The sequence below is a fragment of the Salmo salar genome, chromosome 17, assembly GCF_965601325.2.
Source record: "Salmo salar chromosome 17, fSalSal1, whole genome shotgun sequence".
NCBI classification, from domain to species: domain Eukaryota; kingdom Metazoa; phylum Chordata; class Actinopteri; order Salmoniformes; family Salmonidae; genus Salmo; species Salmo salar.
In genome coordinates, this window is record NC_138307.1 from 66561812 (window position 1) to 66574118 (window position 12307).

Below are 12307 nucleotides of genomic sequence, written 5' to 3' on the forward strand. Positions count from 1 at the left end.
GGGATGGAAGGAGACAGGACTAGGAGAAGAGAGAGAGGGATGGAAGGAGACAGGACTAGGAGAAGAGAGAGGGATGGAAGGAGAGACAGGACTAGGAGAAGAGAGAGAGGGATGGAAGGAGAGACAGGACTAGGAGAAGAGAGAGGGGGATGGAAGGAGACAGGACTAGGAGAAGAGAGAGGGATGGAAGGAGAGACAGGACTAGGAGAAGAGAGAGAGGGATGAAGGAGAGACAGGACTAGGAGAAGAGAGAGGGATGGAAGGAGAGACAGGACTAGGAGAAGAGAGAGAGGGATGGAAGGAGAGACAGGACAAGGAGAAGAGAGAGGGATGGAAGGAGAGACAGGACTAGGAGAAGAGAGAGGGATGGAAGGAGAGACAGGACTAAGAGAAGAGAGAGAGGGATGGAAGGAGAGACAGGACTAGGAGAAGAGAGAGGGGGATGGAAGGAGAGACAGGACTAGGAGAAGAGAGAGGGATGGAAGGAGACAGGACTAGGAGAAGAGAGAGAGGGATGGAAGGAGAGACAGGACTAGGAGAAGAGAGAGGGATGGATGAGAAGGAGAGACAGGACTAGGAGAAGAGAGAGGGATGGATCAGAAGGAGAGACAGGACTAGGAGAAGAGAGAGAGATGGAAGGAGACAGGACTGGGAGAAGAGAGAGGGATGAGAAGGAAAATGGAGAAGGGGAGGTCGAGCGAGAGACAGGGGAAGATGGAAGGAGGGGCAGAGAGAAGGTGAGCATAGGAGTGATGGATGGAGAGAGAGGGAGGGAGAGCAAATGGAAAGGGAGTGAGAGAGACATTAAAAGGGATGGGAGGAGCGAGTGAGTGCTCAGTGTGCGGGTGGCGGTGTGCCAGGGGTGGCAGAGTGCCACTCTAGCCCGACAGAGTAGGGAGGGGGAGTTAGTGCCAGGGCTCTCCCTAAAGATGGTCTCCCATGCCAGCCTGCCTGAGGGGCGAAGGCTTGAGACAGAGGGGGATACAGGAGGGGAGAGAGGAGGAGAAGGCATGTTCTCCATCACCCCACCACACACCACATGGTTTAAGGCTCTGAGGCAATGACCGGCGGAGGTGGTGTGTGAATGTATGTGTGTCTGAGTGTGTGTGCGATAGTGTGTGTGTGTCAGGCTAAGGGGGAGGACCAGCCGTCGGCCCTGCCAAAGCTGTTGGAGTTAGTGAGTTCTACGGGGAGTTCCTGACTCATTTCAGGATATGAAAGGAGAGAGCTCAGCAGTTCATACAGACTGCCTCCTGTCTGCATTCACCTGCTCTTCAGCCTGACACACGCTCACACTCTCCACCCGACAGTAGGGTAGCTTGGGAGGGTAATATACTATCTCCACCCGACAGTAGAGTAGCTTGGGAGGGTGATGTACTATCTCCACCCGACAGTAGAGTAGCTTGGGAGGGTAATATACTATCTCCACCCGACAGTCGAGTAGCTTGGGAGGGTGATGTACTATCTCCACCCGACAGTAGAGTAGCTTGGGAGGGTGATGTACTATCTCCACCCGACAGTAGAGTAGCTTGGGAGGGTAATATACTATCTCCACCCGACAGTAGAGTAGCTTGGGAGGGTAATATACTATCTCCACCCGACAGTAGAGTAGCTTGGGAGGGTAATGTACTATCTCCACCCGACGGTAGAGTAGCTTGGGAGGGTGATGTACTATCTCCACCCGACAGTAGAGTAGCTTGGGAGGGTGATGTACCATCTCCACCCGACAGTAGAGTAGCTTGGGAGGGTGATGTACTATCTCCACCCGACAGTAGAGTAGCTTGGGAGGGTGATGTACTATCTCCACCCGACAGTAGAGTAGCTTGGGAGGGTGATGTACTATCTCCGCCCGACAGTAGAGTAGCTTGGGAGGGTGATGTACTATCTCCGCCCGACAGTAGAGTAGCTTGGGAGGGTGATGTACTATCTCCGCCGACAGTAGAGAAGCTTGGGAGGGTGATGTACTATCTCCACCCGACAGTAGAGTAGCTTGGGAGGGTAATATACTATCTCCACCCGACAGTAGAGTAGCTTGGGAGGGTAATATACTATCTCCACCCGACAGTAGAGTAGCTTGGGAGGGTAATGTACTATCTCCACCCGACAGTAGAGTAGCTTGGGAGGGTGATGTACTATCTCCACCCGACAGTAGAGTAGCTTGGGAGGGTGATGTACCATCTCCACCCGACAGTAGAGTAGCTTGGGAGGGTGATGTACTATCTCCACCCGACAGTAGAGTAGCTTGGGAGGGTGATGTACTATCTCCACCCGACAGTAGAGTAGCTTGGGAGGGTGATGTACTATCTCCACCCGACAGTAGAGTAGCTTGGGAGGGTGATGTACTATCTCCGCCCGACAGTAGAGTAGCTTGGGAGGGTAATATACTATCTCCACCCGACAGTAGAGTAGCTTGGGAGGGTAATGTACTATCTCCACCCGACAGTAGAGTAGCTTGGGAGGGTGATGTACTATCTCCACCCGACAGTAGAGTAGCTTGGGAGGGTGATGTACTATCTCCACCCGACAGTAGAGTAGCTTGGGAGGGTGATGTACTATCTCCGCCCGACAGTAGAGTAGCTTGGGAGGGTGATGTACTATCTCCACCCGACAGTAGAGTAGCTTGGGAGGGTAATGTACTATCTGGATACACTGTTGAGCTCTACTACAGTACCAACAGTAGTGTTTGATCCAGTCTAAATTAATATTAGCTCAGTAAGATAATGTGTGTGTACACATAATGCTTGACAGGAGTGTGTGATCCAGTCTGAATGAATATTAGCTCAGTAAGATAATGTGTGTGTACACATGATGTGTGACAGGAGTGTGTGATCCAGTCTGAATGAATATTAGCTCAGTAAGATACTGTGTGACAGGAGTGTGTGATCCAGTCTGAATGAATATTAGCTCAGTAAGATACTGTGTGTGTACACATGATGTGTGACAGGAGTGTGTGATCCAGTCTGAATGAATATTAGCTCAGTAAGATAATGTGTGACAGGAGTGTGTGATCCAGTCTGAATTAATATTAGCTCAGTAAGATACTGTGTGTGCACACATGATGTGTGACAGGAGTGTGTGATCCAGTCTGAATGAATATTAGCTCAGTAAGATACTGTGTGTGCACACATGATGTGTGACAGGAGTGTGTGATCCAGTCTGAATGAATATTAGCTCAGTAAGATACTGTGTGTGCACACATGATGTGTGACAGGAGTGTGTGATCCAGTCTGAATGAATATTAGCTCAGTAAGATACTGTGTGTGCACACATGATGTGTGACAGGAGTGTGTGATCCAGTCTGAATGAATATTAGCTCAGTAAGATAATGTGTGACAGGAGTGTGTGATCCAGTCTGAATTAATATTAGCTCAGTAAGATACTGTGTGTGCACACATGATGTGTGACAGGAGTGTGTGATCCAGTCTGAATGAATATTAGCTCAGTAAGATACTGTGTGTGCACACATGATGTGTGACAGGAGTGTGTGATCCAGTCTGAATGAATACCAGCTCCAGCAATATGTGTTTGTATGTAATAAACCATAAACCGATGCTGTGTCATTAATCATTGACAATATGCAGGACAGTAGCGTTCATTTGATCACACATTAGCCAATGCAATACACCTGAGATGTATGCCAGATCCCTGACTGCACTAAAGCAAACAGGCATCTCTTTTGATGCTACAATAACCTACTATCCTCTCATTTCAAATGTAATACCTGTGAATATACACATGTCTATGTCATGTCATCACTATGTATTCATGTAATATCCATAGAACGGTAATCCTATTTCTATGGTAATATCAACCACCTTCATATAATAACATCATTTCTATGTATTACTGTGTAGGCCGAATACTAAGCGACAACTAGCCTATACAATAACGTGTGTGGTCTCTTCAGCTAGGTTAGTCCTCTGTGTTGGGAGGCTCTTAAAGTTAGCCACTCTGGCCCTGCAGTGATGCATGCCTGGTTTTACTGCGCCTGACTCAGAACACACTGTCTCTATCTCAGCTCTTTATCTTCCCCTCCACACCTCCTCTGGCTGGCTCCCGCCTTCTCTCTCTCTATATCTATCCCTCTCACTCTCTCCATTATTTTCTCCTCTCTCTCTATATCTATCCCTCTCACTCTCTCCATTATTTTCTCCTCTCTCTCCCTATCACTCTCTCCATTATTTTCTCCTCTCTCTCTATATCTATCACTCTCTCCATTATTTTCTCCTCTCTCTCCCTATCACTCTCTCCATTATTTTCTCCTCTCTCTATATATCCATCACTCTCTCCATTATTTTCTCCTCTCTCTCTCTATATCTATCCCTCTCACTCTCTCCATTATTTTCTCCTCTCTCTCCCTCTCACTCTCTCCATTATTTTCTCCTCTCTCTCTCTATCACTCTCTCCATTATTTTCTCCTCTCTCTCTCTATATCTATCCCTCTCACTCTCTCCATTATTTTCTCCTCTCTCTCTCTATCACTCTCTCCATTATTTTCTCCTCTCTCTCTATATCTATCACTCTCTCCATTATTTTCTCCTCTCTCTCTATATCTATCACTCTCTCCATTATTTTCTCCTCTCTCTATATACATCTATCACTCTCACTCTCTCCATTATTTTCTCCTCTCTCTATATATATCTATCCCTCTCACTCTCTCCATTATTTTCTCCTCTCTCTCTATATCTATCACTCTCTCCATTATTTTCTCCTCTCTCTATATATATCTATCCCTCTCACTCTCTCCATTATTTTCTCCTCTCTCGCTCTCTCTCTATATCTATCACTCTCTCCATTATTTTCTCCTCTCTCTCTCTATATCTATCACTCTCACTCTCTCCATTATTTTCTCCTCTCTCTCTCTATCACTCTCACTCTCTCCATTATTTTCTCCTCTCTCTCTATATATCTATCACTCTCACTCTCTCCATTATTTTCTCCTCTCTCTCTATATATCTATCACTCTCACTCTCTCCATTATTTTCTCCTCTCTCTATATATATCTATCACTCTCTCCATTATTTTCTCCTCTCTCTCTATATCTATCACTCTCTCCATTATTTTCTCCTCTCTCTCTATATATCTATCACTCTCTCCATTATTTTCTCCTCTCTCTCTATATCTATCACTCTCTCCATTATTTTCTCCTCTCTCTCTCTATATCTATCCCTCTCACTCTCTCCATTATTTTCTCCTCTCTCTATATCTATCACTCTCTCCATTATTTTCTCCTCTCTCTCTCTATATCTATCCCTCTCACTCTCTCCATTATTTTCTCCACTCTCTATATATCTCTATCCCTCTCTCTCTATTTATCCATCCCCCCATTCTCTGTCATTCTCTCCTCTCTCTATCGACCTCCCTCTTTTTCTCTCCAACAATACTAGCAGCCTGCATACATTTACGATTATAATAATATTGTCTATCTTTATTGCATGGACAATGCTTAAGTGTGTTGTCCATTTGCTACAGGGCATATCCACAAAACAAACAGAGCCGAGCTTGACTACAACGGCTTCCCTTCAAATAAATCTAACAAATCCCGCTCTCCTCTATGAAACAAGACCAGCGCCTGAGAACAGCAATTTGTCATCTGGAATACAATGATGTCAGGAGGGAAAAAACTGTGTTCGTTGTTGTAATATCACAAACGGACGTGGGAGTTTCACCACTAAGCATTCCAGCTTTAAACATTTCAAAATAAAGGCCATTTGAGGAAATGGAAGCTGAGCTCAGTTAGTGGTCAGTCTAGCTGACAGAGGAGCTTTGTTTGCCAGGGGGACTTTAAAGTGATAAGGTAGAAGGTCTTCAGGATGCTTTCACCTGTTCAGCCCCCCCCCTCTCTTTTAGACTATTAAAACTATACCACTTTAGACTATAGCAATGAAAGAGATGCACCCAGAGCCCTCACATCCCAGAGCCTTCACATCCCAGAGCCTTCACATCCCAGAGCCTTCACATCCCAGAGCCCTCACATCCCAGAGCCTTCACATCCCAGAGCCTTCACATCCCATAGCCTTCACATCCCAGAGCCTTCACATCCCATAGCCTTCACATCCCAGAGCCTTCACATCCATAGCCTTCACATCCCAGAGCCTTCACATCCCAGAGCCTTCGCATCCCAGAGCCCTCGCATCCCAGAGCCCTCGCATCCCAGAGCCTTCGCATCCCAGAGCCCTCGCATCCCAGAGCCTTCGCATCCCAGAGCCTTCACATCCCAGAGCCCTCGCATCCCAGAGCCTTCGCATCCCAGAGCCTTCACATCCCAGAGCCTTCACATCCCAGAGCCTACACATCCCAGAGCCCTCGCATCCCAGAGCCCTCGCATCCCAGAGCCCTCACATCCCAGAGCCTTCACATCCCAGAGCCTTCACATCCCAGAGCCTTCACATCCCAGAGCCCTCACATCCCAGAGCCTTCACATCCCAGAGCCTTCACATCCCAGAGCCTTCACATCCCAGAGCCCTCACATCCCAGAGCCCACACATCCCAGAGCCCTCACATCCCAGAGCCTTCACATCCCAGAGCCCTCACATCCCAGAGCCCTCGCATCCCAGAGCCTTCGCATCCCAGAGCCTTCGCATCCCAGAGCCCTCACATCCCAGAGCCCACACATCCCAGAGCCCTCGCATCCCAGAGCCCTCGCATCCCAGAGCCCTCGCATCCCAGAGCCCTCACATCCCAGAGCCTTCACATCCCAGAGCCTTCACATCCCAGAGCCTACACATCCCAGAGCCTTCACATCCCAGAGCCCTCACATCCCAGAGCCTTCACATCCCAGAGCCTTCACATCCCAGAGCCTTCACATCCCAGAGCCTTCACATCCCAGAGCCCTCACATCCCAGAGCCCACACATCCCAGAGCCCACACATCCCAGAGCCCACACATCCCAGAGCCTACACATCCCAGAGCCTTCACATCCCAGAGCCTTCACATCCCAGAGCCTTCACATCCCAGAGCCTTCACATCCCAGAGCCTTCACATCCCAGAGCCTTCGCATCCCAGAGCCTTCGCATCCCAGAGCCCTCGCATCCCAGAGCCTTCGCATCCCAGAGCCCTCGCATCCCAGAGCCTTCGCATCCCAGAGCCTTCGCATCCCAGAGCCCTCGCATCCCAGAGCCTTCGCATCCCAGAGCCTTCACATCCCAGAGCCTTCACATCCCAGAGCCTACACATCCCAGAGCCTACACATCCCAGAGCCTACACATCCCAGAGCCTTCGCATCCCAGAGCCTTCGCATCCCAGAGCCTTCACATCCCAGAGCCCTCACATCCCAGAGCCTTCACATCCCAGAGCCTTCACATCCCAGAGCCTTCACATCCCAGAGCCCTCACATCCCAGAGCCTTCACATCCCAGAGCCTTCACATCCCAGAGCCTTCACATCCCAGAGCCCTCACATCCCAGAGCCTACACATCCCAGAGCCTACACATCCCAGAGCCCTCACATCCCAGAGCCTTCACATCCCAGAGCCCTCACATCCCAGAGCCTTCACATCCCAGAGCCTTCACATCCCAGAGCCTTCGCATCCCAGAGCCCTCACATCCCAGAGCCTACACATCCCAGAGCCTTCGCATCCCAGAGCCCTCGCATCCCAGAGCCTTCGCATCCCAGAGCCTTCACATCCCAGAGCCCTCGCATCCCAGAGCCTTCGCATCCCAGAGCCTTCACATCCCAGAGCCTTCACATCCCAGAGCCTACACATCCCAGAGCCTTCACATCCCAGAGCCCTCACATCCCAGAGCCTTCACATCCCAGAGCCTTCACATCCCAGAGCCTTCACATCCCAGAGCCCTCACATCCCAGAGCCTTCACATCCCAGAGCCTTCACATCCCAGAGCCTTCACATCCCATAGCCTTCACATCCCAGAGCCCTCACATCCCAGAGCCCTCACATCCCAGAGCCCTCACATCCCAGTCTGAACAGGCTGCATTGTTTCAGAGGGAGCTGGTCTGTCTCCTGACATGACCAGTATAAGACAAACAGGCCTGACAGACTACATGACTCTATTAGCCTGTTTCAGTGGACAGCAGGGTTCAGACTGCATGACTCTATTAGCCTGTTTCAGTGGACAGCAGGGTTCAGACTGCATGACTCTATTAGCCTGTTTCAGTGGACAGCAGGGTTCAGACTGCATGACTCTATTAGCCTGTTTCAGTGGACAGCAGGGTTCAGACTGCATGACTCTATTAGCCTGTTTCAGTGGACAGCAGGGTTCAGACTGCATGACTCTATTAGCCTGTTTCAGTGGACAGCAGGGTTCAGACTGCATGACTCTATTAGCCTGTTTCAGTGGACAGCAGGGTTCAGACTGCATGACTCTATTAGCCTGTTTCAGTGGAAAGCAGGGTTCAGACTGCATGACTCTATTAGCCTGTTTCAGTGGACAGCAGGGTTCAGACTGCATGACTCTATTAGACTGTTTCAGTGGACAGCAGGGTTCAGACTGCATGACTCTATTAGCCTGTTTCAGTGGACAGCAGGGTTCAGACTGCATGACTCTATTAGCCTGTTTCAGTGGACAGCAGGGTTCAGACTGCATGACTCTATTAGCCTGTTTCAGTGGACAGCAGGGTTCAGACTGCATGGCTCTATTAGCCTGTTTCAGTGGACAGCTGGGTTTTAATCACTGCTCTGACTCTGTTCCAGTGGGTCGTTTCAACACAATACTGTTTACAGTCTCAGTGGCCCAAAGAGGTCAAAGGTGAGCTCCCTGGCGACAAATACACACTATACAGTTACTTATTGACTGATGTGGGCTGACTAAGTGTCTTTCAATGGGTTGTAAAACTTTAGTGGTGGTATAGGGAAACAAGGGTGATTAAGTCTAAAATTCTGTGTGGTGTGTGTGTGTTATAATGCATTCATATGTTTATGAGTGTTGTGTTCTGACTGGTGAGCCCATTTCTGTGGCTTTGTGTGTGAGCCAATTTGTACCTAAATGACAGAGTGGAGTAATGTCGGGGCGTGTAGGAGCGGTAATTGCGCCAGGAATAAATATTTCAGTTTTGTGCCTTTATCTTTCATTTACAGAGAGGCTTTGAGTCTGCCAGCTGAATTAGCATAATGAGGGAAGGCAAACGAGCTGCACTTCATGACATTACAAAATGGCCGCCGTCAGAGGGGCCTGTCCTGCTGAGCACTAGACTTACCGAGAGGAGTGGAGAGATGCATCACTTCAGATCGTTCTTGGATTGCTAAACACGTCAGCATTTAGCCAAATGCTAGCTCTTATTCATAACAAAACACTGACCTGTTAGCATGGTAGGGTAAGGCTAACAGCCTTGCTGAAATAGACTAGACCCTTCACAGCCAGCCAGTCACATACACTGTCACCCACTATCATGTTTTGGCCCTGACAAAGTCACTATGACCTGAAAACGTCTGGCACATGTCAGCGTAACCTTTTCTCAACTCTAACGCCAATACATTTGGCCCAATGCTACCACTGGTACATAAAACATCTGTTTGGCCATAGTGCCCTGACAAAGTCATTATAAAACTGAAAACTTAAGGTAAACATAACTTTCATTTCTCTTTGAATTCCGCCAAGGCGGCCATTTTCCTACCATTTTCTGCAGGTGCTTCTCTTTCCGCACGTCCACCATGACCATGCCCTCCTTGACCAGGCTGAGGCCGACGTCGTCCTTGGAGTCGGCGAACTGCAGTGTGACGTGGGGGCAGGTGACGCCGCTGTGCTCCACGTTGAGCAGACACTGGGTATTCTGGATGTCCCGCACCAGGCTGTCCACTACGTCAGCACGCGCATCCTCCTAACGGGGGTGGAAGAGGAGGAGAAGGGAGGTCAAGGGGTTAGGCCACCCTGCTGAAGGCTGTCGAGCCGGAACAGTTTATCCTGAAATCTTTAGTCCTCTAATAAAAGGGACTCATATTGTGCTCAGAGAGCGAGACAAGGAAGCCAATTAGGAGTATTGAGGAGCAATAAGACACGCCCGCCATGGCTTTATAAAACAGGGATCAATTGAGTACACCCCAACATTCCCCATTCATCTTTGCTCTGTCCCTCTCACTTGCTCTCCTCCTCCCTCCATGCCTCTTGCCCTGGTCCTGTCTCCATGGCAACCCCCGAGCAAGCTGCCCTTGGGGTGTGTGTCTCTGTGTGTGTATGTGTGGAGAGGGATGCTGAGTGTTCAAGGGGGAAAACTGAGGGGCTTTTTGTTTCTTCTTCTTCCTGTGGTCAGCTTGTCACACACTCCACGGGGGAGCTCAGGGCGAGAGAGGGAGGGAGAGCTGGTGAGAGAGATGGATAGAGGGAGAAAGAGAGCCAAGTGGACTGGGCGAGAAAGAGAGAAGGAGAGAAGGAGAGAGAGCCAAGGGGACAGGGTGGGGATATGCAATATGAATGAGGGCCTTCTGCTGAGTGGGACAGGACACTGTAACAGGGCCTTCTGCTGAGTGGGACAGGACACTAACAGGGCCTTCTGCTGAGTGGGACAGGACACTAACAGGGCCTTCTGCTGAGTGGGACAGGACACTAACAGGGCCTTCTGCTGAGTGGGACAGGACACTAACAGGGCCTTCTGCTGAGTGGGACAGGACACTGTAACAGGGCCTTCTGCTGAGTGGGACAGGACACTAACAGGGCCTTCTGCTGAGTGGGACAGGACACTAACAGGGCCTTCTGCTGAGTGGGACAGGACACTAACAGGGCCTTCTGCTGAGTGGGACAGGACACTGTAACAGGGCCTTCTGCTGAGTGGGACAGGACACTAACAGGGCCTTCTGCTGAGTGGGACAGGACACTAACAGGGCCTTCTGCTGAGTGGGACAGGACACTAACAGGGCCTTCTGCTGAGTGGGACAGGACACTGTCACAGGGCTTTCTGCTGAGTGGGACCGGACACTGTAACAGGGCCTTCTGCTGAGTGGGACAGGACACTAACAGGGCCTTCTGCTGAGTGGGACAGGACACTGTAACAGGGCCTTCTGCTGAGTGGGACAGGACACTAACAGGGCCTTCTGCTGAGTGGGACAGGACACTAATAGGGCCTTCTGCTGAGTGGGACAGGACACTAACAGGGCCTTCTGCTGAGTGGGACAGGACACTGTCACAGGGCTTTCTGCTGAGTGGGACCGGACACTGTAACAGGGCCTTCTGCTGAGTGGGACAGGACACTAACAGGGCCTTCTGCTGAGTGGGACAGGACACTGTAACAGGGCTTTCTGCTGAGTGAGACAGGACACTGTAACAGGGCCTTCTGCTGAGTGGGACAGGACACTAACAGGGCCTTCTGCTGAGTGGGACAGGACACTGTAACAGGGCTTTCTGCTGAGTGAGACAGGACGCTAACAGGGCCTTCTGCTGAGTGGGACAGGACACTAACAGGGCCTTCTGCTGAGTGGGACAGGACACTAACAGGGCCTTCTGCTGAGTGGGACAGGACACTAACAGGGCCTTCTGCTGAGTGGGACAGGACGCTAACAGGGCCTTCTGCTGAGTGGGACAGGACACTAACAGGGCCTTCTGCTGAGTGGGACAGGACACTAACAGGGCCTTCTGCTGAGTGGGACAGGACACTAACAGGGCCTTCTGCTGAGTGGGACAGGACACTAACAGGGCATTCTGCTGAGTGGGATAGGACACTGTAACAGGGCTTTCTGCTGAGTGGGACAGGACACTGTAACAGGGCCTTCTGCTGAGTGGGACAGGACACTAACAGGGCCTTCTGCTGAGTGGGACAGGACACTAACAGGGCCTTCTGCTGAGTGGGACAGGACACTGTAACAGGGCTTTCTGCTGAGTGGGACAGGACACTAACAGGGCCTTCTGCTGAGTGGGACAGGACGCTAACAGGGCCTTCTGCTGAGTGGGACAGGACACTAACAGGGCCTTCTGCTGAGTGGGACAGGACACTAATAGGGTCTTCTGCTGAGTGGGACAGGACACTAACAGGGCCTTCTGCTGAGTGGGACAGGACACTAACAGGGCCTTCTGCTGAGTGGGACAGGACACTAACAGGGCCTTCTGCTGAGTGGGACAGGACACTAACAGGGCCTTCTGCTGAGTGGGACAGGACACTAACAGGGCCTTCTGCTGAGTAGGACAGGACACTGTAACAGGGTTAGCACTAGCATGCGCCTGAAATGGACCTGTGTGTGGATGGTCATAACTATGCATTCAACTATATATGCTAACAGAGGAGAATGTATTATATATGTTTAACTTATATGCATGTATTAATATGAATATGTGTCTAAGTGAATGACTGACAGTGTGTGTGTGTTTGTCTGTGTGGCCACTGGCCAGTTTGAGTCACAGCAGGTGAGTGATCGACCAGGCAGTATC

General features: G+C 50.2%; 1 protein-coding gene across 1 annotated transcript in view; it reads right to left on the minus strand.

Moving 5' to 3' along the window:
- The window catches only part of LOC106609571 (staphylococcal nuclease domain-containing protein 1), a 348667-nt gene that overhangs the window by 23315 nt on the left and 313045 nt on the right, over positions 1-12307 (minus strand). Inside the window, exon 22 of the mRNA XM_045700024.2 lies at positions 9570-9773. Within this exon, the coding sequence (XP_045555980.2) occupies positions 9570-9773 (204 nt within the window). The remainder of the gene's footprint in view (positions 1-9569; positions 9774-12307) is intronic.